The sequence below is a fragment of the Copadichromis virginalis genome, linkage group LG18 (genome assembly GCF_057382275.1).
Source record: "Copadichromis virginalis isolate Kocher_CV1m ecotype Utaka linkage group LG18, C_Virginalis_male_GT1.1, whole genome shotgun sequence".
Lineage (NCBI taxonomy): Eukaryota > Metazoa > Chordata > Actinopteri > Cichliformes > Cichlidae > Copadichromis > Copadichromis virginalis.
The window spans coordinates 17,825,005-17,852,819 of NC_140635.1; the positions used below are offsets into that span (position 1 = coordinate 17,825,005).

Here is a 27,815-nt window from a genome sequence, read left to right on the forward strand (position 1 = left end):
TCCGATTCAATCAAATGCTGCAAAACCAATTACACTGAGCTTAACAGCACAGATGGATAATGGCCCAGAGCATACTATAAAAGCAACCCAAGAGTAAAGGTAAATAAAAGGCATAGTCTTCAATGGACAAGTCAGTCACCTGAACTCCACCCAGCAGAGCACGCTTTTCACTTACTGAATGCAGAAAAGCAAATGAAAAGCAACTGAAGGCGGCTGCAGTCCTAGCAGAGCATCTCACAGCATTTGGCGATGCCCATGGGTTCTAATCTTTAGGCAGTCACTGACTGCAAAGGATTTGCATCCTGGTGTTAAAAACAATCCTGATATTTAAAATTGTCATACATTTTCCCATTACTTCTGAAAATGTATGAATCTGTATAAAAACATCTGTAATTCCTTAACAGTTCATGCGAAACTGTTGCACTTCAATGTTTTCCTCCCCCAACCCGGATGACCAACCCTCCCCAAGCCTGGTTCTGCCAGAGGCTTCTTCCTGTTGAAAGGGAGATTTTCCTTCCCGCTGTCACCAGGTGCCTGCTCATAGGGGGTTGTCTGTTTGTTGGAGTTTTCTCTGTATAAAACACTTCGAGGCGACTGCTGTTGTCAGGTTCTTCTATAAATAAAATCTTTGTTGATTGAATTAAAATCCACTGTGGTGGTGTAAAGAAGCAAAAATACAAAAAATAAAAACGTGTCATTGTCCAAAAACCTATGGACCATAATACATCTTTAGTTTTTCAGAGACACAAAAAGTGAATGTTTCTGATTTATCGTTGAAGCTGCACTTCTCCGCGTTTACCACCAGGGTGCAGTGATGCACTTTTGAGACAGGACAAAAGTGCCTTGGACTATATTCTTTGTTGTATTGTTAGTTTTTGTTACATATTTTACCTGAGTACACACAACATGGAGCAGATGAAGGCAGAATATATTCTTTATATTGTGCTGTCATAAAGTGGTTAGTAGTCTGTAAAGAGTTGGAGATGAATGTTCAGTGTGTATCTATTTAAGCGGTCTTCAAACGATCAAATGATTGGCCTTCGTTTGTGTGTTTTTAAAAAAACAACAAACAAACCTCGAACCCATATAACAATAATAAAGCCTAAAAATCAGTTAATTCATATGCTTTTGATGGCGCCTGAGCCAAGAGCAAAAATCTCCCTCCTAATATGCACATGACTATGAGATTCAGTGCCGGATGGCTGCTTTTATGTTACCTCAGATGGTGGGTCTCTGTGATGAATTATAGACAATAGGTTGAGGGCAGTCAACAGTGCATTTATGACAGATAATAAATGTGCACTGCCAAACCAAGCCAATTGAAGTGTGCCGTTCTGGAATGGAAAAAGAAAGAGAAAGGAGTTCATAGGCGAAAATTTTGATATTGTGTCAACACTTTATTATGCACCACCACCATGCAAAATCACTGCTATGAACTTGCTCAAAAATCAAACTAGATATTTCACACATTTATGATTTTAGATTGGCTCGCCACTTTTCCTAAAGTGACTGGGTAAAGTTTGGTGCACACTCAGAAAATACATCGAGTGTGTGTGTGTATATGTGTGTTTGTGTGCAAGTCACAAAGATTTGAGTGACTAGCAAAGGGAACAATGGCAGATTACCTATGATTTAACCTTAATTCATAAACCACTGATAGTAAATGCAGTTTCTTCGATGCCCTCATGGTTGTAAATCTTTAAGTTTGAGTGATTTGGATCCATTTGTGTCATCTCTTCTTCCACTTTAAACAAACATTCCAGACATCAGAACCAGTCATCTATATCTTATATTTAATTGACATTTAATAGACAGCATACATGATTGCAGACCAGTTCCCTCTGCAGACAAACAAACCCTACTAGTATCAGTATTATCATCTCCAGTGAAGACTTCCAGCATCGCTGCAGGTTTTGTTGAAAGCTACATGCTGCACTGACAGGTTGAGCAAACTCCATTGAGAGGTCATCCAATCAGCTAAGGCAGTGTGAGTTATTATTAACACTAATGTATCAAATAAAACAAACGCATCTGATTGGCCAGCTCAAAAAAAAAAAAAAAAAAAATGCCAAAGCAACTCAACAGCAGCTGTAAGAAATATACTAACATTTGTTCATGGTAACCTGGCCAGGGCAACACGTTTACAAAAGATTTCAGCTTTGATCATTTACATCATCATCATCAGCTCCAACGTAATCCCAGGCTCATTATCACAAATTATAAAGAAGATGACAACAATTTGACTTCAAAGAATCACGGTGTCCACCCTGTGCTAACAGTGCAGTTGTACATTTGCTAAACAACTGATATATAGAAAAAACAAACAAAAAAAAAAAAAAAAACCCCGATAAAAATTAAGAAATAATTTCCCAAAATTGTGTTCTTTCCTTTTTCTGTTTTCTTCCTTATGGCACCTGTGGTATAAGAGACAGCTCAGGAATTAATCTCTTTACATAAGCTCACAGAATTACCTTAAATATGTGCTTGGTTAAAAATATATATCTTTACATAAATGTATTTTATGGTTGGATTTAGCATAACTTAAATTCTTCATGTCCGCAGTGCTCTATACTGTCGGCCAAACGTCGTCTCGTCCAGTGTCTTCAGCTGTTTTTGCTTTTCATATTGCTCGCCTGTGAAGAATAAGGACAACGTTAGAAGGCGTGTGAGTGCGTTATTCAGACAAATCCCAGCTCTGACAAGTGTGCTGGATAAGCGGTAAACAAATTGGATTGATGGAAGGATGACTGTACTCCCATAGTAACATCAGTACTGTAGCTCGTTTGTGCTTCATCCGTCTGCCATGTGGGCAAACGATTCATACATTTCATGTAGAGATCAACTTAAACGTCTTAAAATAAGCCTGATACATCATCTGCTCTTCACTACATGACTGGTGAAAAGAATATATAGCAACATCTGTAGAAAAGTAGAAAGAAAAAAAGAACTTCAGACCAGCTCTTTATTGAAGGGACAAAGTTTTGCTCCCTAAATCATGCACACAGTTTTCAAACTAAGGTGCATTTATTTAAATTTTACTGGAGTATCATCGTAATCTGCTGCTTTAAGAACTTTACATAGATGGAGAGAGGTTTGGGCCCCAAGTCTACATTTGAGACTCTCACAGTGTGTGAATGCGAGATTGAATGAATAGTGGAATTGTAAAGCGCTTTAAGGGTCTTGAAAAGCGCTATATAAATGCAATCCATTATAACTTAAATAATAATAATAATAATAATAATAATAATAATAATAATAATAATAATAATAATAATGCTTATTTAACAGCTTGCTATGAAGCTGAAACGGTTCTTCAAACAATTAGATGTCCATCTAAATCCAACTTGGCTAAACAGGAAAATGCAGTTCTTATTTTTGAGATACAAATTACTGAGGTTTTGACACTTCATATCGATTTTAACTATTTCCCACCAAAATTGTTTTAAAGCATTTATTCTGAAAACTGGGAGACAAAACCAGAGATGCACATTTTTGCCAGTTTAGCTTAAAATACAACAAAGTCAGCGTGCTCAGAAGAGTTTGAGGCAATTGTTGAAATTGAGCATGTTACCGCATGTTATTCACAAGCTCAGCATGATTCTCTGCTCTGCGATTGCCAAAACCCCCCAAAAAACTCCTGGACAACCTGCTTCATGGATTTCAGGATTGACAGAAACACCTTTTTAAATTTTGCCTTCACTTTTCTGTAGATCAAACTTATTTCTTAAATGCTGAAACTCACGTCCAGTTAGTCTAGCTGTCCAGTTCTTGGACGATAATAAATTAAAAAGGAAACAAAGAAACAAGGGAAAAAAAACAACAGAAAAAGTAAAATGGTAAGATTGTAACTAAAAGATATCATAAAACATCCAAGTCCAGGCACTTAAGGTCAGCTTGGAAAAGTAATAAAATGTCTTTATTTTACTGGTAGATATTTTCAGATAAATTTTTTTTACCAGTGTATACTGGCTTGTGCCTTTTTTAGGGCTTAGAGATACAAAGATATCAACAGAGCAAGCCTCAGACACCACAGCTGTGCAGCAAGTACTTGCATCATTTTCTTTTGCCTCTAGGGGCAATGGTAAGCCCTTAAGGACATCACCTGACAGTTGTTGAATTATCCTTTGGCCAAGCACTGCACTGAAGAACATCATGGAAGTAATTCAACCCTGAGAGTGTCAGGTATTCAAACTGTTACTCTTGATTGGGTGAGGATAAAATCAAAGGTCTCAAAGAGAGGCAGTTAATTTCCCCCAGAGGCCAGATGAGAAACTGAGACTGTTGTGGAGGGCCACACCAACAATACAGAGACAGCATTAATATTGAACAGAACTGACTTCAGCCTATTGGGGTGAACCTGCACAACAGTCTCAGTTTCTCATGTGGCCCCTGGGGGAAATTACCTGTCCACTGCTGCCCTACGCCCATCAGTTACCCTAGTCTCACTTAGACTTCTCATATTTTTATAGGCAATATCATGGTTATAAATTATGGTTACTGTTTTCGCAATTGACCAGAATTAACCCGGGTTAATTGTTGTTGATCACCAACGACACTGTAAATTTCCTTTTGCGGTGGCTTCAGTGTATTTTTTCCCTTTTGTTGCATATTTTATTATGAATTTTAATTTATTGTACCCATAACATCTTTGGTTAGCCTATCACAGAGCCTTGTGTACCCTTACATTGGTATGATGCACTAGAAACTAGAGATCAAAAAAAAAAAAAAAAAAAAAAAAAAAAAAGATCTACAGCTGACAGGTAGAAATAACTTACCAGTCACCCGGACCTACGTGGTCACTGCTGCAGAGTCACCTGCGCCACATAATTAAAACCAGCACAGCAGGTCAGAGCAGGTACTGACAAGGGGCAATTTAATAATTCAGAACACACAATATGCCACCTTCTCCTGCTATTTCAGTCTTGGAAAGCTATAACTCACCATGCACGTTTTGTCCGTTTCCTGCCTGTGCTTTTTCAGTTCATCCAACTGGAGCTCATCCTCCAGCTGCCGCTCCAGATCCTTCTCAAAGCACTCCTCATCGGCAGCGCTTGCAGGCCTGTCATGAAAAAACAAAGCAGTTTAAAACTGGGAAAAAAAAGGGATGGATGCGACTGAATAGTTCTCTATAAAAGTCTAATATATGACCTACGTATAAAGTGCTTGGTGTACTCAAAACGGTGAACTGCCTGAATGCTTTATGAAATACAACTAAAGTTCTTGAATTTGCACCCACTCCACTGACATTTTAGCCAAATCAAAGAGAAAATCAGCAGCATTCATAACAAAATTCCACATTTTTATAACCCGTACTCAAGCATAATACTGTTCAAGATGATCACAAATAAGAAGAAGGTGCATGGACTTCCTCTCAGTAAGTAAAACAATCTCACTGCCCTAACTGTTCTCAGTCCCACAGACAGCTGAGCGAAGCAAAGGGCGTGCACGCCCAGAGCCCTGGAGCCAGTGCTATCACTTGGTCTTCAGCTTTTTTTCCCCAATCCATGCATCATTATTATGAAAACTGCAGTAATGGGATTTTAAAAACATACAGTAGTATAGTATGAAAGGGTTTGAAAGGTTAATATATGATCAGATTAAATCATGTCATAATAGTGTAGGTTGTAGCTGTGGGTTAAATGTCAACTATCCATTAACGTGAGGAAAGCATAAACAGTTTATGGGAGAAAGGCGCACTCAGCAGGTCAGCAAAGCATAAACTGTCAGCAACAGCTGTGGGAGTGCTTCAGTTCTGCCTCCTGTGCGGGGGGGGGGGAGGTCACGTGACGCTGCTAGCTGAAGCTCACAGGAGAACTGCAGCTTTGACATTGGATGATAGTGTTGGAGCAGGAGTGTCGGCGCTACCAGAGTAGGCTCAGACACATATTAGCTGCACCCTCTGACGTCTCCTGTGGGGGATAAGGGAGCTTGTTGTGGATTTCAATCATCATTTACCCACAGCTAAGGCTATCTGACGTTTCCTGTCGGCGCCTGCTGAGGTGAAAGGCTCTTTTTGCAAAGGACTGTTTAGGATTAGGATAACGTAAAGATGCCTGAAGAGGCCGTCACTTATCGCTGTTCAATCAAAGCTGTCAGGAACAACTTGAGCAATGACTCCCCCCCCACCCACCCCAAACAGACAGAAGAAAATCTGTTTTCGGTGGGATAATCCACCAAAGTTTAAGTCCCTCACAAGTATATACTGCTTTTGCATGGGTACATATTATAAATGTAAATAATGTCCAAAGTAGTAATTTAACATGGCAAAACAGAAAAGTTCAAAGCACTACACGGTGCATTTATAAGCAGCCTTTGCTATTGTGTGATCAAACTCGACTCTTTGCATGAGTGGGTTAAGTCGGCTCGTGACAGGTTTGTGACCACGGCACAAAAAAAACCAAAAACCAAAAAAACAAAACAACCCGGTTGTGATAAACCGTCCACTGTGCCCCGATGCACACGGTCGCAGCCCAGAGGCGGCAGAAGCCAGAAGACACCTCTGTGTGAGTTCTTTAAAATTCTTAGATACTTTAATCTGAAGGGCTTGAAGCCCCCCAAAAATGTTCAGAAATAAACTAATATAAGAAAGAAGATTGAAAAAAATCTTTCTCGTTTATCTTTTGAACTGAGCTAAAATTTCAAACTGTTTGTACGGGCCTAAAATTAACCAGACTTTAACCCTCCACCTCTTCAGACTCTTCTCCACCTGCTCCATACTCTCGCTACAGATCACAATGTTGTCTGTAACATCATAACGCACAGAGACTCATGTCTGATCTCATCTGTCAGCGAATCCATCACCATGACAAACAGGAAGGCGCTCAGAGCCGATTCCTGATGTAGTCCCACCCTCACCTGAACCCATCTGTCACTCCAGGTGCACATCCCGCCTCTATCTCACTGCCCTGCGTGTCCTGCACCACCTTTACATACTTTCACTCGTGAATTCCTCATGCAGTACCACAGTTCCTCTCTCACCACCCTATCATATGTGTTCTCTAGATCCACAAAAACACAGTGAAGCTTCTTCTGACCTTCTCGATACTTCTCCATCGACACTCTTAAAACAAACCTCACATCTGTGGTGCTCAGCATGACTCCTGCTCAGTGCTCGTCACCTCTCTTATTAACCTAGCGTCAACATCTCTTTCTTATATCTTCATGGTATGGCTTGACAAAAAAAGACTGTGTACTTTTAATAACATGGCTGCTTTTGCAGTATCTTAAAAGTACCTTGGTTTGTAAGCGTAGAAAGGATCTGAGGAGTTTGTGGCCAGTAGTTCACGTCCAAAATCTGAATCCACAGTGCTCTCCGTTTCACTTCCACCCTCTGTTTATTAAAAAAAAAGATAATAAAAACAGTTAATGTATAATAAGTCTGAATGTGACTACTGTTTTCCCTCCATTCATCTTTACCTGAATTGAGCTCCTTAACCAGTGATGACATTGTATTAGTGATGGAGTCAGCAGCAATGAGCAGGTCATTTCTCAGATTTCTCCTTGGACCTTTTGCGGTCAAACAAACAAACAAAAACAGTTTAAAGTGGGATCCTGTGCAGCTTCCAATAACAAGGACAGACCGCTGTAGTGTCGCTGTGTTACCCTGAGCGAAGGCCTCCTGAACGTCCCCGCCCACGCCCATGAGTGAGTCCTGAGGTGTGTGAGTCGGGGTCGTGCCGGCAGAATCCGAGTGGATTGGTGTGGGAATTGGCCGGTTGATGGTGTGGCTGGGTGAAGAGCGCGGCGAGCCGGGACCCTGAGTCTAAAGGATGTACACATTTAGTTTTTTGTGTAAGAAGAAAGCCTGAACGACTCCCATGCAGTATAAGGTAACATGCTGCTACAAACAGAATCACATTCTTAAAAACCACTTCAAGTATTTGCAGAGAACAAACCACAAGATGCTGAATTAATATTTATCAAAGTTTCAACTAATCCGGAACATCATTTGGCATGTAAAGAAATGGAAAATGTCCATTAGTAAACAATTAGGTTTCATATATGGTGACCAATGACACATTATATTGCCAGAAGTATTCTCTCACCCATCCAAATCATTGACTTCAGGTGTTCCAATCACTTCCATGACCAAAGATGTATAAAATCAAGCACCTAGGCATGCGGACTGCTTCAACAAACATTTAAGAAAGAATGGGTCGCTCCCAGGAGTTCAGTGAATTCCTGACAACCTGACAGAACACCTTTGGGATGAATCTGAGTGGAGACCGTGAGCTGGGCCTTCTCATCCAACAATAATGTCCGACCTCAAAAATAGTCAAAATTTCCCATAAACACTCCTAAATGGCATCGGAAGGTCTTCAAAGAAGAGTTCAAGCTATTATAGCTGCAAAGGGTGGGCTGACATCATATTAAACCCTATGCATTAAGAATGGGATGTCACTCAAGTTCATATGCCTGTGAAGGCAGATGAGAAAATACTTTTGGCAGTATAGTGTCTGCATCTGATACTGTGGTCACATTATTGTGAGTATAAGACATGTTGTTCTAAAGATATACACACAATACATTTACAACAAAAACACTTTTCCAAAAGGGACATCTCACTGGTATTGTATGTACGGTATTTATTTCTTGCAGATGCCACACACCCACACCAAAGGTTTCATTTCGAACATGCATCCTGGTCTCTTTTTCCTCTCTTTCACACTTACAGCTTGATTCCGCTCCTCCTCCTCCTGCTAAAAAAAAAAAGAAAAAAGAAAAAAAGGAAAAAAGAAAGAATGTCTGACGGCTCATGAAACAGCAGCCATGTCTGTAAAATCGAATCGCACTTCCGCAGAGACCTGGTCAGCACGCGGCTTCCTCGTGCAAGTTTAGTGGATTAACATTGATCCTATTGGGCTAATTAGATTAATATCTTCCCCACTTAAGGCAGTACTGCAGGCAGGCTGTGCAGGCTTTGGGAAACTTGCATTATGTCGACTATAGATCAAGCTCACCCCCCATAGTAGAGGGTGGCAGACATGTCTTCTAAAGCATCCTCTGAATTAAGATCCCATTTAAGTCTGCAATCCGGCACCACTGAATGGCATTGGAAAATATGAAGGAGGGCACAAGTTTTGAATTTTAAACTGTATTTTCACAAGTTTTACAGCTTTTCCTAGTGATAAAGACCCACCTTTATCACTGTTCTCTTTTACAGCAGTTGAATTCACTTTTATTTATAAAGCGCCAAAAATCACAAAAACAGTCATCTAAGGTGCTTTATATTGTAGGACCCTAGAGTAATAAAGAGAAAACCCCAACAATCAAACAACTCCCTTTGAGCTAAAAACTGGCAACTGGGGGAAGGAAAAACTCCCATTTAACAGGAAGAAACCTTCTGCAGTCCAGGCTCAGGGAAGGTAGGCCATCTGCCATGACTGGTTGTGGGTGAAGGGAGGGAGACAGAATAAAAGACACACTGTGGGAAAGAGCCAGTTTGACATTCCCGAGCTATGATGAGTCCTCACAGCTAAGAGAAATAGTAATACAAGGAAAAATCCCTTATCGGAGCATATTGGTCACCACCTGCTGTAAAAAAAAAAATAATAATAATAAAAAAAAAAAATAATAATAATAATAATAATTATTATTATTATTATTATTATTATTATTATTATTATTATTATTATTATTATGTATATATAAGCTCACTATAGCCCACATGTCCATGTTTTCTATGTAAACAGTCTGCGATGGATATGATTCAGTCCAAGAAACTCTGGAAAAAGGAAAAATAGCGTCTGCTCCTTCAGTGATCAGAAGGAATAAAACTAAACTGTTCACTATCTGACTGCACTGCGCTCAGAGATAAAAGGCACATCTGTAGTACCTTGAGAAGCATCATTAGTTGCTCCAGCTGCACCATGAGTTCCCTGCGACTCTCCTGCAGAGTAGACATTCTTTGTTCAAGCTCATCTTTGCGTTGCCTAACAGAAGAAACAAGTTGTACAGCATAATGAAGCCACAATGTCACGTCAGTGGCTCAAACAACCCCCCCAAAACATAATGAACATCTGCAGACTGAAAAACATAATATTCATTACGCATGTTCTTTAGCACCCTAAGCAAAGCTGTCTGTCATAACCCATTTGCATTTGGTAACGCGACGTAGGCGGAGCTACCTGAGGAGTCGTAGCTCAGCGAGCAGGGTGGGGTTTTGCTGGCCCCTGTCTGGTGGCGGCTGGGAAGCTTCCTCATGCTGAAGGCGCAGTCGCTGGATTTCCTGGAGGATTTCTCTGCGATGAGTACAAACATGTGCAAGTGCCACGTCAAACCGCATTTCTGACAGGAAGTCAACAAGATGATCTAAACCTGCAGTAACTGGTATTTCTGTCCACTATGAGGCAGCAGAAACAAGCTGCTCATCAGCTCAGTTATTTATAGCATCCAGCAGACACAGAACAATATAATTTTGTGACTATATCAGTTCAACTATCACCTTCTCTCAGCTGTTTGGTTTCAACTTCTGTAGGAAACACCTCAGCAGCTAAATGCTCCAATACGAAACCCCTCTACCTTTTGAATACTGGTATACTGATACACCATTGTAGTGTCCACAGGCCAGTATCTGGTTAATAGTACACAAATATTTATTAGGCAAAATGAATAAACAGTTTGACTTATGGATGGCAAAATGTAATTTTTTTTTTTCCCAGTGGTGGAAACAAGAAAAGAAGTCATAGATCAAAAATACTGATTAGAGCTTCCTAGTTTTGTTACTTTTTACTCAATTAACTGATCCTAATCATATAAATACAATAAAAATATAATATTACTACACAGGTTGAAATAAAATTTAAATCTCTAACTTCAAACAAGCTTCCATAGGAGGAAGATAAATAGAGTCATTAATATTTTTTTAAGCTGATAAGTCCAAATGTCTTTGGTGCAGACACATCAGCTCAGGGAAAAAGGATATGATCCAAGGTCTAGCTAAAATGAATGATTACAGCCTTCTGGTTCACATGTTTTACTCACCTTTGCCTCCACCTCAATATAAATTTCCCTAATTTCATTAAACATAAATTTTTTCACAGCTACTTCTTTTATATTTCTTAATAGTCTTTGTAGAATCATATTTTATGTCTTTTTATTAGCAATTTTAAACCACTTCAAAAAATTATTCAAGAATAATATAACTGAAATGAAATAGGTTTTATTTCCTTAAATAATGACTTTCAGCTGCAGTGTTTAAGTTAGTATTTAATGGCAGCCTGGAGTAGTGAATGCTTTTTGAGGTCTGATCAGAGATGCCTTCATTCTGAGAGGTAAATTTCAAAAGAAAGGAGGCGAGCAGTTTCTCGGACGCAGCCATGCCTAACCTGTTTTTGCTCTCGAGCTCGGCAATGAGCTGTCTCTGCTGTTTGTTGGCATCCAGAGAGCAGGGGAGGTCTGTGGGGACCCTCTGCTGTTGAGCCTGTTGGTGAAACCAAGCGAGAGACATCACGTGAACTGGCTTCACCTCTAGGTGATGTCATCCACCAGCTTATCACATATCTCACAGGAGGGAACAAAGCAGTTAAGTCACCAGCCATCCATCAAGACCTCCGATAAGAGCATGAGCAGGCACACGGCTCTGGTTAGCACAGGTGGCTAATGTCTCTTTAGCAGAAATACAGATTTAAAAAAAAGAAAAAAAAAAGAAAAAAAAAAGGTGTTTAAAAATACTCTAGTAAAAGCTGAAATACTGATTTGACTAATTTACTCAAGTATAGTGAAAAAGTACAGGGTGTGAAATGTAGTCATAGTATAGTAAGTGGCTCTTTGGAGGACATTTCGATCAACTATGTGTGTGCAAAAAAAAAAAAGTTATTATAGTTGAAAAAACCAAAACCAGATGTTAAAAACCATTGTTGTTAAGTCAGATAAAATCATTTCCATTGTAATAGCTGTACTGATCTTCCCAACTCTTGCTAATGACTTACATACAATAATATTTAAAAAGTCTAAAGTCTAAATTAAATAAAACATTTTCCCACAACAAAACTGAATTTAAAAACTAAAATGTCAAAATTAAATAAAAACAAAAGCTAATCATAAAATACAATAATAACTGGTGCAAAACTAACTGATACTTGTCATGTTAATACAATGATAAAATAGTATTAGCACATGAGAAATCAAACTAACTTCTAATTCTAATAAAAGTTTTCAGCTTGAACGTCTGTTGCCCACGCTGTGGATGGGTCACTCTGCCTCCACATCTAAACCGGAAAATGAGCCCAGTCGGGGGTTACGGTGGGATTTGGCTGCTGTGGGAACAGATCAGTTGTAGTGGTGGCGTGTAGAGAAGAGAATCACTTAGAAATTAGTAACAATAATTTCTACTGTGAGCTCCAGTAGATTTTGTGTGCATGCTGCGAACACCTGACCTGTGAGTACTCTGCTGTGGCAAAGTTTAGAGTAATGAACTGTGTTGGACTATTGAGGAGTAGCTGTGGCGTTCATGGTCAGTGTACCAGGGCAACAAACAATTTGAGTTTGAGCCAATGATGCTAATTAGATTCACTCACTGAATTCCACCTTTACACTGTCTAAGGGTTAGAAATCAGCTGTTATAGTTCATGTAGCATGAACTATCCAGAGTATAAATTTCTAGTAGTAATATTTCCCTCCTGTATTGGTTAAGAATGATAACAGAATGATCACCTTCTTGACTGTAAAAAACAAAAAAACAAATGAAAGCCTCTAACGTAGAGTAGCAGTAAATGTCAACTCGAGTTTATGTTGTTGTTTTTTTTTTTTTTAACTGGACAGTGATGAAAGATGTTTGTGTGAAATGGATATCTTTTATCTCACCGCAGCATCAGCAGCCAGTCTAGCAGCATAGCGAGCAATGAGACTGTGCTCGTCATCTTGATGGTTACTGCTCTCCAGCAAACTGATCAAGAGGAAAACAGAGACGGGAGAAAAAATACACAGCACAATTAATTTAAAAAAAAAAAAAAAAGTGTATGTGGACGCAACATGAGCACTCGAAATTTTAAAAAAGCAAATAACTTTTACTTTTCTGAGTCAGATTCGGCATGAAAGCTTCGACAGGAAGTAACACTAAGCTAGTCGCGTGAAACGCAAAACAATAAATTAAGAGGGGTTAAGTAAAAAAGTGGAGATACAAAGCAATCGATCGCTTTGTATTTGAAAGCTTATCTAATTACAAATACAGTAAAAACAACAAAAACAAAAAGCAAAGAAACCATACAGCCCTGTATTTACACATTTATGCACACACATGCGTACAGTAGGGTCAAAAGCTGCTACAATAACACAACATGTTATCTGGAAGTCATTCACCAATAAAACACACATATAGGCATTTTATCATAGGCCACACAACAATAACAGAAAATATGTCAAATCACCTGCAGTAAATTAAAATGATTAAAAGTCACAGGATTTACAGGATCAAACAAACAAAAGACTAATAATTTGATACCAGTTAACTAAACTAATCTGTATTGGAAGTTACACAAAATTAAAAAGCTGCCACTTTTAACTTGATAAATTTCACTCAAAGACAACACATGTACACTGCATGGAGTTATAGAGTCATAATGTTGGAAGAAATAGACCCTGTTACCCACTTTGGATACAAATCAGTCAGAAACACTGCCGGGGAATGCAGAAAGGGTCAAAGGTCAAAGCAACCAGCCTCTAAAACAATCTGACAGCATGCATCGTTAGGACTGTAACACACTCGGATTAGGTTAGGGGGAAAGGGGGAAAGGCGGCAGTTCAGCGGAGCACATAGTTTCCACTAGTGTTTGGCAAACACAGCGGCACACCCACTAACCATGTTTTGGGGTTGTTTTGGAGTAGGTTCACATAGAGGCCAATGAGTACATGTTCGTCAGCAAGTCTATCGGCAACATCGAGGTTGTAGTTCAACCTGGAACAGTGCAGGGTTTCACAAAACACAAGACATTACGTTACACAGGTGACAACGGGGTTGAGTGGGGACGGGAAAGAGTGAGGGAGGCAGGGAGAGGACACGACAAAAGAAAAGAGGAGGAGAACAGCTGAAAAGCAGCCATTCATGGGTGACCAGAGCGAAACAAGGCCATATTATGTTTGGGAGAGACACTGCCGATGAAGGCTAAGAGTAGACTGAGGGCATGCCAAGCAAAAAACAAAAACAAAAAACAATTAGATAAATACTCTACAGGTACTTAGTCATCTATTAGTAAAACTATCAAAAGTCTATTTATTGCTTAAACATTCACGTTAAGTCAGGTGTGCATGGCCCCTTTATAGAGGCCACCCACCAGGATTGCACACATCTCTAATGTAGTGACCATGCGGTTTAAACAATATTTTCAATAGCAGCTTCTTTTATTAGCATTTACAAGTACATGTATGTTATAATGTCAGAAGAAAGCAGTGATTACAAGGGCAGCATCGTATGCAGGAATGCCCAGCCCTGTCCTTCAGCTCATCCCAAACCAGCAGAGAGATGTAAACTCTCACGTGGGTCTATCCTGGAGCCTCCCCCTCTATGGACACGTCCCATCTAGGAGGCACCCAGAAGGCATCTTATTTATATGCCCAAACCTCCACAGCCGTCTCCTTTCAATGTGGAGTAACATGGACTCTACTGTGAGTCCCTCCTGAATGATTGAGCCTTTCACCCCATCGCTAAAAGAGAGCCCAGACACCCTTGAAATGGAAAAAAAAAAAACCCCCAAAAACCCCAAAAACAACCCCAAACCCAAAGGCTACCACATAATTATCATGGATGTTCACTAGCCAGTACAGCATACTGACCAGACCTAGCTCGGACGTACGATATACTGTATGTGATGGAAATCAGCTGTTAATGTTTAGGACAGCTGACGTGATCTAAATGAAACACCATTCATTTATTGTTAAAAATAAAATCCTTTTATTTTTTAAATTACCTTTATTGGGCAATTTATAGTTAATTAGTGAAGTATTAAAAGAAAGAAAACCATGAGATAAAACAACGCTCCGAGTGAAGTTCCAGATATATGCATGGATATATTAAGAATTTATTAGCACAACCCTCGATGGCAATTGTTCCCAGTGGCCATGCATGGTACTGCAACAACACCACCACCACCACCTTTTTTGGAGATCAGAAATGAGACACCTCATACACTACCCTCCTTGCTCTTTAACATGCCATAACAACACACCTCCCTGAACTACAGGTATATTGTTCTCATTGTTGTGCCCCCACCCTGCCTCCCCCCTTTCTCATTTCTCACGTCTCTCATTAACACATGGGGGTCTGCCCGACGCTGCCAGTCCTCAACCGCAGCCTCAGATCTGTTCTTCTCCCAGGATGTGGCCCCTGCTAGTGAATTATTTATTATGACATTTCACCGTATACTGTCCATGCTTCTAAACCTGTAAAGTCATACATTTATTAACAATAATCCTTGCTGTCTTTAGTTGTAGTCAGCTACCAAACTTCTAAACAGGCCCTGTAGCATATGGGATTATCAGCCTGTTCAACGGCGACTTCAGTGTCAGTTATGAAAGCGGGCAGTGTGCCCAAGAGGAATGCTTTCATCTCTCAAGTGCAGGTACAGAAGTGCACAAATTCCTCTCACTTGAAAAATCAACTAAACTACATCTCCTAAAACAACATTATTACCGACCGAGGAAGCGCCTTAATCCCACTTTGTCTAAAACGAATATACCTACTCACATACACCGTAAACAATGAACCTGGGAATATATAGCATAGCATATGAGCTGACTGATGGTAACATTCAAAGAAAATGGCAGTTAGTGTTTCCCATATTTGTGTGAATGAAGAGATTATAATAGGCACTCTAAACGAAGCGCCAATGATCTTCATGATGCATGCTTCATCTAGCGTCTTTGAAACAGCCCCTAGAGAATAACAGTGTACAGCCTTCTATAAGAAACCCGGCTTGCTAATAGTTTCCTCAGGATGATAAGCACTCTAGTTAATGCGTATGATTATTATCTATATTAGTTTGCGCATGCATTCGCGCTACAAAGGCATTCTCATATGCACACCTATGCCACTTACCCTCTCCCTTTCAGCAGATGTGGAGCAGCCCCAGTCAGGGGCTTTCTCTGCCCAACAACATTATTCTTGCTGTAAGGCAAGCCATTTACATTCAGCTCGAGAAAACACATTAAATGGTGATGCACAAATCTTCACACATGCACCCACACCATCAAAGACTTCAGGAAAATAAAGACCGCGTGGGTCATGGAGTTCACGGGGCGCAGGGTCTTTAGGGAGCACGACAGATTGAAAAGATCTGTTGTGAAACCCAGGGCACCCGTTGTCAGCTGGGATGTACTCACTTTTTGGTGGAGTAAGGGTTCCCTGATGTAGGCATGGAGTGGGAGAATGAGTAGTCATTGGTGATGTTCACTGGTCTTGGTGGCCTGGACAGTAAACACGTGTTAGATTTTAATTTGATCTGACAGAAAAGCTAAAGAGACAGAAAACACCAGTTAGTCTTTCATTCTTGAGGATTTTGCTCAACTGCATAATCTCTGAATTTCCACTTGAGTGGTTTATACAGTATGATATCATGTAGGAGAACATGCAAGAATGAATGAATGAATGAATGAATGAATGAATCTGGGAATTAACAAACAAAACAGTGTTTGGGACACGTCACAAGTGGGGAATGTGAGTGGATGAGTCTGACTGTACACGATTAGCACAATACAAAGGAATCAATCTACAGTAACAATCAAGTATGATTCATATTAATCAAAGCAAACTCACCACGTATCTCTATTGAGGAATGTAAAGAACAAAGAAAGGGATAAATACTTGATTACATTACAGCAGCACAGGAAGAGACTATAATACATCAAAAACAATGAAAAAAATAAGAATGAAAACTAAATTGGGCATCCACAGAAGACAGTGCCCCAAATCTACTGAGTTTATAGCATAATTCAGTGCAGTGAAGAAAGTGAAGAAAAAGTAAGTTTTTAAATAACTGAAAGTAGCGATGCCAAAGTACAGTGTACATATAAACCTGCTGGTTTGTAGATTAGATTACAGGTCAGGCTCATAAAATTGCATCCATGTACAGAATCCCATTTTGTTTCATGCATGCATGAAAATTTGCACACTTCCGGTCACCTCTACAAATTAAAAAACAAAAACAAAAACCCTCACACCTTATGTTAACGTCATTATTAGTGTTGTAAAATCTTTTTGATTTTACTTTTCTTTCTTCTTTTTCTGAGCCTGAATTAAAACTATACTCCGTTATTAATTATTGTCTCTTTAGACATGATGTGACTTATGTGCACCATTAAAACGACGGTAATGAACTTTTTTTGGTTGACATTTATTACCAAATTACAGTTTGTCTGATAAGTTAAAAGCAATTTTCTATTTACCTAGTTTGCTATATTAGATATTCATAAGTAAAACTATTAAAAAACTGTTTTTTCTAAAGAAAAACATGATCTTTCATTTAATATCGAGCAAAATCAAAGATCAAATTATATTTTAATCCTAGAATCTGTTTCTTAAACACCTTATGGCAGTCACACTGTATATGTTGAAGGCTTTTACTGTGAAAGGAAGGGACAGGAAGAATTTATTTCTTCAATTCTAAAATATATTAATAATCAAACTTTCGGATCTCATGTTATCTTTACCTCTTAAACTAGCATTGAAATCTATTACCCATCTGATTTTCTGTAAATATGTTGGCGGCATCATTCTGAAAATTTTGGGTCATTTGCAGGCTATAAAACTGGGACAATTAACATAACAATTAACTTTAATTGCAGGAATCATAAAAATGGAATAATCAGTGTGTTGTTTAGCTCTCAGCACCAGAAGTGACTTTATGTCTGTAAGATGGGCTTTAATAGGCAGCAGCAAAGTGCTTAAAAGTCTATGCTTTCATGCCTGATATTTGTTTCATTATTTATACGACGACACTAAACATCAAGGAAAAAGTAGCAGCAGCGCTGCAGATTACAAACAATCCCAAGGCTGTAATTAAGCCTGATTGATCAGTTGACCTAAGAGATTGACTGGAATCACTTCAGACCAAGGAAGCAGCTACAGGATCATTACCAGCTGAGGGATCAATTTAAAACATTTCAAGGTTTCAAACTGGCACTGAATGCTCTGAATGCACATTCCTCAGTTTCAGTGTTATAAAGGAAAAAAAAAAAGGGAGCGAGAGCAGATGAACTTACACAATATGAGCTAGGTTGAGAGGTTTATCTGGCATTTCAGGAAACAAGGGGTGAAGAGGCTCTCTGCTGGATGCACAGCTCAATGACTTACTGAGGGCGTGGGATAACTTCTTAGCGGGGGATTTCTGGGTGATACACAGAAGCAAGGTGACGGTTGTGAGGATGAGAGGATGCTCATTTCTTTTTCAAAGCACACGGTAAATCACCACGGTAACACTGTCACCTGGACTGAATCTTCAGATTCCTCATGTTGTAGCGAAGCAGAACAAAAATAGCCACAATGACTGGTCCAGTGCAGACACACCTCCCCTAGCCTCCTCCCCCCTTTCCTCCCTTCCTTACCCATGACGTATACTCCTTCATTTGGTGCTGGTTGCTATGGGAACCGCTGGCATGCCCCCTCCAGAAGCAGTCCTGACAGAGCTGGTAATTATGACATTGCTGGCAGCGGTAGCGGAAGCCCATCATACTCTCAGTATGGCAGTAGGAGCACTCGACCGGGTGAAACACTGCAGGGAGGAGAGGAGGAGCCAGACACAGACACACACACACGAAGGCAGATGCATAAGCGCACACACACACACCAGATGTGACTGTAAACCCAGATATTTTGCACATTGCAGAGAGCTGATAATAAATTTTCATTAATTTAAGGACATGTGCTGGGATATCTTGCACCCCCCCCCATTTTGAGCAAATAAACACAAAGCAGCACAGCATTGAGCTCTATATGTGCACATACACTAGTGTTTCTTCTGCTCGTGATGATGAGTGCATCACAGATATACACACTCATACACAGGGTGTAAGGTCCCAGTGGGTCATCTTTACTGGAGGTGTGTCTGTGATGGCGGTGACTGAAAGACCATGATGCAAAGCCGAACTTCCCCCGCTTGCGCTCCAGCTAAATATTCTTCAGCGCGCCTTACCGTTCTCCACGTTGGCGAGGCGGTGCATTAGCGGCAGCCACACCAGACACTGAGGGGGCGGGTCTGACATCAACGTATCGAGGAATGTGTTGAGGGAGACCTTTTTCTATTGACGTGCAGCGCAGAGAAGAGTGAGATTCACCCACACCGTCAATGCTAAAGCAATCACACACTTACTGACATCAAAATGCTGCGGGCGCCAAACCCTCACCTGCTGCGCAAAGCACGTTCTCGCAGCTTGCTCGGTGTAACCAAACGAGGGTCCCTCGAAAACCGCCATGGGCAATTTAAGAGCCTCCCTCAGAAACTGGTCAAATTGCGAGTGCACCATTATTCCAGCAGAATCTGATATGAGTGAAAAAATATCTGGAAACAACGCAGAGGCATTACACAAATTAATCAAACTAATTGTTGGCTGCCACCACAGTCGGCTAATTATAGCATTACACAATACAATTATCCCACTTATTTGTGAAAACAAATCAAAGTGCAGCAGTTATACAGATCCATTCTAACTATACACCAACCCTCCTTTTTTTTTTTTTTTTTTTTTACAAGCTGCTGCCCCCAGAGATTTGTACATTGTGTAATAAACCCTATCCTTCACATACAGTAATGAATAATGACTGCTCCCGGCCATGAAGAGCCAGGGCAGTGCTAGTGCTGCTGCTACTTGTTTTAAAACCAGAGCAGACAGAAAAAAAAACAGGTCCTAATAATTTTACATTACTTAGAATAGGAGGAATTCGCTGATTTATTACTGGCAACATAGGAAATTATAATTTCATTTTTCACGATTAAAAGTAAGATAAAGATTTGTTGTGTTTCTTACATCTTAATTTATCCAGAATTTTCCCACCACAGATGGTTGCGAGGGCCATTTTCACAACAAAGATAGATGTCTTGCCGTGGCCCTCCCTAAAAGACAAAAGAAAAAAACGAAAACATTAAGCTCATGTATTCTTTTAAAAGGAGCTGTGAAGATGTAGGCTGCGTAGTGTTCCTGCTATAATCGCATGAAATCAGCTGTGTTTGTAAAAAGCATGTGCATGAGTCAGCCTACAAACTTATCCGCTCTACATCCGCGTGTTGTGACATTAGAAGGGGAAAAGAGTCTGGATTTTCACGGTCACATTTCAAGCCGCATCAACTCACGTCAAAACCTCCGAGGTGAAAGTACACAACCAGCAGCCGGCTCGTCACGTGACGCGTTTACTCACGGGTCATAGGCTGCCAGCAGGAAGTTGAGCAGCAGGCTGATGGACTGTTCCACGTTTATCTGATGCGTGGTGGGCATGCGCTTGTTCAGCTGGTAGAAGATAGTGGACAGCACAACTTCTAGACGAGCCACGGAAAGCTCAGCGTTGAGGTCTATGGCGTTGAGGCCGTTCTCCCGGAAAGCCTCGATGACGTTCCAAATGTCGACCAAATGCACTGAAAACAGGAAGACGTCAACGTAAGCCTTTTTGGCTCGGCCACGTGCAACATCTCAAAAAATCAATACATAAAAATTCATACGCACAGTTGCATTTCTTCTGCACAAATCTGAGTTTGCAGGCTGTTCTGTACGTCGACAGTCGTATAGAATCCAAATCCTGAGCCCCTGTAGGAACATCACTCTTTAGTCCTCAAATGACCAAATATGTGCCACTCATACAAGTGATAGTGATTTTTATTTTATTTTTTACTAAATTACAGTTTTAGGCTTTATTGTAATTTCCCACTTCTTATCACTGCATTTTAAAGTTCTGCAGTGAACCGTAGCTTAGATACTTAGTGCCTAAAATGACTATGAAAACAGCTCAAGTTATAGAGATGAGTCGGGGTAACTCCTTTTTACATGAAAATGACTGAACACCATAATTACCTTTGAACATTTTGTCAATAAAAGAAAGAGCACATGCATGATAGACACAAATGGAGCCATTAAAAAAAAAAGTATTCCTGTACAAATTATAACAGGGGGGAAAAGGAACAGGAAAACTTGTTCAGTCATTTCAGTTGTTAAAACAGGTTGGTCACTTGAGAGTTAATACTGAAAATGGAATACAAACTGTTAAATATTATATATTTAAATATGCCATTGAGAAAACAAGATATGACTAAAAAGAAAGTACTCTCTGTCAACCAGGCTATCATAAAATTGATCTAGTCCTTAAAAGCTTAATTTTTAGTATAAACGAACCACCTCTAGCAGCAACAACATGAAGCAGTCATTTTCTGCATGGCTTTATCAGTCTCTCACATCGCTATGAAGAGATTTTGATGTCTGGGCAAAGACAGATGCCTTACATTTGACTCTTTACACAGAGGATTTCATGGTCGACTCAATGACTACAAGGTGTCCCGGTCCTGTGGGTGTAAAACAAGCCCAAATCGTCACCCCTGCAACACCGTGCCTGACAGCAGGTATGAGGCGTTTGTGCTGACATGCTGTGTTTGGTTTCTACCAAATATGATTCTGTACATTCTGGCCACACATTGCCACTTTGCTAATTGCATTTAACATGCTAACTGAGGCCTGCAGAGTTGAGATGTAGCCCTTGGGTTCTTTGGATTCTCTTATCATTGCAGTCTTACCTTGGGGGTGAATTTGTTAGGCTGTCCACTGTCTTGAATATTTTCCACTTCTGAATAATATTTCAAAATGTGGAAAGATGATTTGAAAGCTGGTTGGAAAAAGCCTTATAACCCTTCCCTGAATGATGGGCACCAACATTTGCTTGTATATCATCATCGCTGATGTCTTCCCTCCTTGCCATTGTGTAACACACACCTGAACGCTCCAGCGCAACAAGCTGCCAAAACTTATGATTAATAGAGGTGCTCACATTTGCTGATGATCAATTAATCAGATGCATTTGATTAGCAGCACCTGGCTCCTACTTAATTCTACAATCCTCTTAATTCCTATGAAAGCAGTAAAGATGTATTTAGGTTTTCTGCTTCTGCATTTTGGCTTTTTTTTTTGCTAAATAAATAATGACACAGTGTAATATATCATGTTTTGTAGTTTATCTCACGTTGCATTTACCTAGTTTCAAGACCTAAGAGCCAGATTATTTTTTATTATGTCCGGTGTGTCTCACAGTGAGAAAGTTCTGGGTTTAAACTGCAACTCTAAACTGGTTTGAGCTGCGAATGTGGATATTTTCACTTTTAAGGACAAGATAAACCCCACCATTCATCCAATGTCCACAAAGCAGCTCTAAACACGATGAATGGGAATACTTACCGGATGAAAGGATGGAACTAATCAAAAACTTGAACAATAAATGTTTTTTGTGAAAATATTTTATATGAAACAGTGTTATATTAATGAGCTGTATTTCAATAAATTCAAATTAGCGCCTTCACACTGTGTGAACAGACAGCATGAGGTCATATTGCAGGCCTGTGTGTATAAAAATCAATGTGGTTGACACTTGATCTTTATGATATTTGCTGTACATGAAACTTACAGAGAGACAGGGAGAGAGAGAGAAAGAAATTGCCAGTTTTACGGTCATTGAGTTAAACAGTCCAGCAAAGATCACAGTGAGCTGCGGCCCTGAGCACTTACTCATCTCCACCAACAGTTGCCTTCTATCTGCCATGGTGTCAACGCTCTGCCCGCAGTCTTCAATCATTCTGATCAAGAGGAGAGAAAACAACGTCAGAACCCGAGTGCCTCAGCATTAGCAGTCGCAACCTCAGGGTGCTCTTCCTTAAGCTTAACATCAACATTAGACACACATCGTTATGACTCAGCGATAATGGCAGTAGATTAAACTCTTGACTTTTAAAGCAATGACTCCTAACCTTGATACAAACGCAGCTTCTCTGTTCTGGTTATCCAAAGTTTAATCAGTTGTGGATATCCTGATAATTCAGCTAAAAGTTGGCTAAGTCTTTCCCCTGACTTTTTCCAAACAAGGGGACAGATTTACTAAATGAGCACATGAGCACAATTCTTTGCAAGGAATCGCTTGATATCATTAATTTTGATAACAAGCATGTCTTATTTCTTGCACTTTTTTCAGCATTAAATATCGATGCAATTAGCAGAAAACTGCATATCCCAAATATTAATAAATGTTTGCACACCCAGTTTTAATATTCTCCTCCCAGAAATGCATATGCACCAAGGTCAGTAGCAAAAATCCCACCTCTTTCAACTTAAAATATCCAAAAAAGTCTGCTTTAGATTGCAGGAAGGATGACAGAGATGCAACAAAATTAAACTTTCACCCGTGACATGAAGGTTTTGGCGCTTTCTCAAGGTTAAGCACATGTTATAATTCTTGAGTTTGCTAGCTTACTACGACAGCAGAAGATTTCTCGTGCACTTCACCATAAAACTGCTAAGCATTGCTTCCAATTTACCAGAGATAATAACAGCATTAAGACGGCTACTTTATTTTGGTATATTAAGGACAGACAGCAACTGACAGGAGCTCATCAACCTGTTGATGACATCCAAATTTGGTACAGGACATTAATATTATTAATATTTAGTCTGGTGAAGTTTTAACGTGGTTAGCCAGTTATTCACTTCAGATATGCCAACAGCAACACAGATCAACAGTGTTTAGTGTATTTATCACAGTTCCCTCATTTTTTGTGTTTGGAAAGGCTAGTAAAAGGTCACTGCTCTTTAATTTCCCTACATAAAGAGAAATTAACAGATAAAAATGATGCCATGCAAAACTCACAAGAGCTGTCGGTGTGTAAACTTCTTAAAAAACAAAACAAAACAAAACATCAAAGGGAGCCAAAAGGGGCCCACGGCTTATTGTGCCCCATCATCCCACTGCAGGACAATCCGGCCGTGATAACATCATACTATGCTCCAAATTTGAGAGTATTCATATTTGGTAAACTGCAACCTGAATGCAGCGCAGTGCGGTGGTTATCAAAATATTTTTAAGTTGGACAAGGAGAGGAGTTTGAAAGGGGCAGAGCTGCAGAGAGAGAATGCTCACAGCATGCCTCGCTGCACACTGTCCGAGGCAATCTAATACACCTAGTCATGTGGTTTTGTTGCTATGGCAGCAAAGATCCTAGCCGCTTCACTCGTTAAAACACACACTCATACACACACACACACACGCACATATAACACCTCCCACTGCAGACGAGCAAAGTTTGTAGAGAAAAGTTTTTCACCAGTAAATATCTTTTATGAGATAACGGTCGGCGGGCTGATACTTGAGCGCACAGTGACACTTCTTGGGCGAGTGGCTTGAAGACGCTTTTTCTGTGAGACAGTCATTCAGGCATGCTTTTTCAAATTACTCTGACAGTAATTGGTAGACCCAAATATTATGCTGCAGATATGCGTGGTGCAGAAATTAGAATTCACCTAGTGTTAAAAAGCAGACAACACCACAGTTTTCTGGCCCCCCACCTCCTGCTTGCCTTCCTCCGATTCTTGCCAGTGCAGTCAGTCAGTTATGGAGCACTAGGAATGTTTGAAATCCATCCATTCAAGAGGGGAGAGATTAAGCTAATAAGTTAACTTGGAATTATAGGATAAAGTGCAGTATTTCAGTAAATTACTTCACAATAGAGCACAGATCAAAACGGCCACAGAGGAATTTCAACGCTGCCCTCTAATAAGACAAATAATAAATCTCATCAGTTTAAAGAGAATGATGAATACAACCACAGCGCTTTTAGATGCAATTTAATGTCAGGCCACTGCCAGCAGCCACAAGTCCAATGTCATCATGAAAGCAATGGATATTGAATCCCATTTATCACTTCCAGACTAAGCAAATATAAAAGTGTACAAATATACAGCATTGTCTAGATTAAAACTGATACCCTTTGCCACATCACATTCAAACACATCCAGAGTGCCAGCTACGTGACCTTCTGCGGTCTGTTTTCATCCTTGGAAATAACTGAGATTGATACAATCTATTGCCAGAGCTGATATTAAACCAGTGCAGGGGAAGGGAATGACATGATCAACCTTACCTTTCATAAAGCACCATGTTCGTATCCCTTTCCCCCCCCTTTCCTGAGCAGAGTTATTACAAAGCCAGGTCGCCCTTTCTCCTAAAACAACAGTCCATGACACAAACTCCTTTCAGACAAAATGGGCCCATACGGGCGGGCCTATCCGAACACATCTGAAACTAGAAACTGTGACTCCGAATAGAGCATTTGCTGTCACTATCTTTAACTACAAATGAGAAGGTGCAACATTCTTCTACAGCTTTGCCGGCTCTCTAGTTGCAGACCCCCACAAAACATGGTGCCCGACATCTGGCCCTGGCAAACATTACTCACTCTCTGTGGCACTGCCACACTGGAAGTATTAGAAAATAACTGCCCTTAAAAGAGCAAATCATCTTTTACCACTAACAGTCCAGAGTTAGCGTGACTCATTCCTGCAAGACTCTTGGCCGCGTTTAGCCCTGCCACTCTCTATCCCCCACCCCCTTCCTTTTTTACACTGCACAGCATTTCTGCTGGACAAATATCAGACCAAAACAAGCCTTATTAGTAAGTTATTTACATTTTTGATTCTATTTCTGCAGCAGCTCGATTAAGAAAAAAACCCAAAAAAAAACCTGAGGAGAGTGCTGTTAATTTATGTCCTCCGTGTACTTGGACCAGGCTGACAAGCAACAATTCCAAACACAAGCACTTACTAGAGTTACAGTCCAATCTGTGTCGCTGGCTCGGGACAGTACATCGCAGCTGTTACCACTGATTGGCCAGAGTTATTTTTATATCACGAGACTGAACTACATTGGCATCCAAATCCCATCTCCAGACAGGAATTAAAAAATAAAACAAGAGGGAAAAGCTGCACTGCTGACTAAAGGTAATCAGCTGTTCTGCTCTGGTGTAGTAAAGGTAGTGAGACGAGTTCTCCTCATGCCTGGTACCAGCTGGTGATGTCTGCCGGTAGGGCTCTCTGTCACCTGCTGATGATCACCATGGTTTCAGCTGTAAAAAGGGGAAGAACTTTGCTACCCCGACGTTAAAAGAGTGCAGACACTGATTTATGGGTAGCAAGTGTCCCAGTGAGTTCTTTGCATGAATTAAGAAGCTTGAATTCTGTAATGTCACAAGAAAACAAACAAGTGGAATAAGTTTGCATGGTTGCCTGTCTAACTATGCAATGTGAAAGCCAACATGGAAACACAAATTTGCACCGAGGAGAAATGCACCTCTGGGTATGGACTCAGTGCCCTGTGGAAGTTAGGGCAGCATTACTAAAATCCTACAAAAGGTAGCAGGACATTGGGGGGTGGGGTGGCAACAGGCACCCTGTGGTACACGCTCAGCCCTCATGCATCACCTGTCATACTCGAAACACCTGTGTGGACATGAGACAAAAGGTCTCACTATTGTAGGAACATCTACCCCCACCCCTTCCTTCCCATTATCCGCGTTTCACTACCTGCACATCTCCCGTTTTAAATCACCAAAAACTTGCCAAACTAATTTCACCCGGTGGGGCAAAGTGGGTTAAGCTCGCTCCTCTCGTTGCCCGTCAGCCTCCCTCCTCCAGCGACTGCAGCAGCAGCACTTTGCACAACACTTACCAGAATTTATTTCGAGGCATGCCATGCAACATCACTGTTTTTCCATCCGCGAATCCGTCGTCGTGTCCCGGGGCGCGATCACGGTTTCTTTGGTGTAGGCTGGTGCATCGCTGCACGTAAGCGGCCGTGCTCGAGCCGCTCTCCTGCACCTCCGAAAAAAAGCTTGTGTTGTGGAAGAAAATGTTTTTCAGGCAGCGCACACTGGCTGATCGGAACAAGGCAGCTTCTGCCTCCAATATGTGGCCTCCGCGATGACGTAATGCGGAATCTCTTCACTTGCGTCAGCGTGGCAGCAAAAATGTTAAAGTTTGATACAACAAAATGTTTTAAAAAGATGCTAAAAACAAAAAGGAGCAGCTTATGGTGCATATTAACGTGGTGTTATATACACGCATACATTAAGTCGTTTGCAAGTTGCGGCATCATGTGGCTTAAAGAAGATGACGTCATGCAGATGAAACAAGTGCAAAGCTAATAAAACCAAGAGTGGACAAATAGTTGCGTTAATGGTGACCGAAGTGCAATAATATATCTATAGGTAGAACACCTTTGACTATTATTTTTAATCTGTTTTTGTAACATGCCTTCTTTTCATCATTTGTTTGTTGTTTACTTTAGCGTTTATCTTTTCAGTTGTTCTGATTGTACTGATTGTGTCGCACTCTAGTTTTTAATGTTTATATGCGCTTTCATGTTAAATTTCTTTAAATGTAAATGGAAGAAGATTGTGAGCTATTCAGGGCAGAGATTATGTGAATCATAACGAAAACCTCATTATAAAATATTAACAAAAGGAAAACCTAAATAAAGACACTACCCTGCCATTACCACACACACACACACACACACACACACACAATAAAAAAACGATTAAAAAAACAACAATAAAATATTACACTGTTAAAGATTACATTTTTGAACATAAGTGTAGAGTTTTAGAAAGTCCTAAAATGTTTATTCATCGTTAAAACAACCGAACACATTTTAAGAGAGACATGATATGGTAACAGCATAGCAGCAGTGATGCTAATTCAGTGCGTTTCAGTTTTACTTTTATATAGTACAATATTACATACATGGCTTCACAGGCATAACAAACGTTATCAGATTTGATATCATCTTTGAACAGTTTCTTTTAAAACAGATT

At 40.2% G+C, this 27,815-nt stretch overlaps 1 protein-coding gene across 8 annotated transcripts; it reads right to left on the reverse strand.

Annotated features, from left to right (window-relative positions):
* Positions 1 to 1,376: 1,376 nt before the first annotated feature.
* Positions 1,377 to 26,938, reverse strand: dtna (dystrobrevin, alpha). 8 transcript variants are annotated; one of them, XM_085438224.1, is made up of 23 exons: positions 25,086 to 25,255; positions 22,684 to 22,751; positions 20,644 to 20,724; positions 20,342 to 20,555; positions 19,954 to 20,039; positions 19,333 to 19,487; positions 19,122 to 19,227; positions 18,535 to 18,701; positions 18,193 to 18,317; positions 16,315 to 16,398; positions 16,031 to 16,099; positions 13,799 to 13,894; positions 12,805 to 12,886; positions 11,328 to 11,422; positions 10,128 to 10,241; positions 9,836 to 9,932; positions 8,673 to 8,696; positions 7,603 to 7,762; positions 7,417 to 7,506; positions 7,234 to 7,330; positions 4,942 to 5,059; positions 4,776 to 4,814; positions 1,377 to 2,633 (listed from the first exon to the last, which is right to left on the reverse strand). In XM_085438224.1, the coding sequence occupies exons 1-22, from the start codon at positions 25,100 to 25,102 to the stop codon at positions 4,797 to 4,799; spliced, it is 2,163 nt and encodes a 720-aa protein (XP_085294350.1). In that variant the 5' UTR covers positions 25,103 to 25,255; the 3' UTR covers positions 1,377 to 2,633; positions 4,776 to 4,796. The 8 variants fall into 8 exon arrangements, with proteins under 8 accessions (XP_085294350.1, XP_085294349.1, XP_085294351.1 ...); XM_085438223.1 differs by having other exon boundaries at positions 8,673 to 8,699; positions 25,086 to 25,254; XM_085438225.1 differs by lacking the exons at positions 4,776 to 4,814; positions 25,086 to 25,255 and adding an exon at positions 26,669 to 26,938 and having other exon boundaries at positions 8,673 to 8,699.
* Between the last annotated feature and the right edge of the window lie 877 nt (positions 26,939 to 27,815).

Coding starts and splice junctions, on each gene's coding strand:
- dtna (XM_085438221.1), bottom strand. Junction 20,556..20,643: donor TGTGCAGAAGAAATGCAACT/GTGCGTATGAAT, acceptor TCCTGTTTTCAG/TGCATTTGGTCGACATTTGG. Junction 8,700..9,835: donor AACTAATGATGCTTCTCAAG/GTACTACAGATG, acceptor TTTTTTTTTTAG/CAGGAGGAGGAGGAGCGGAA.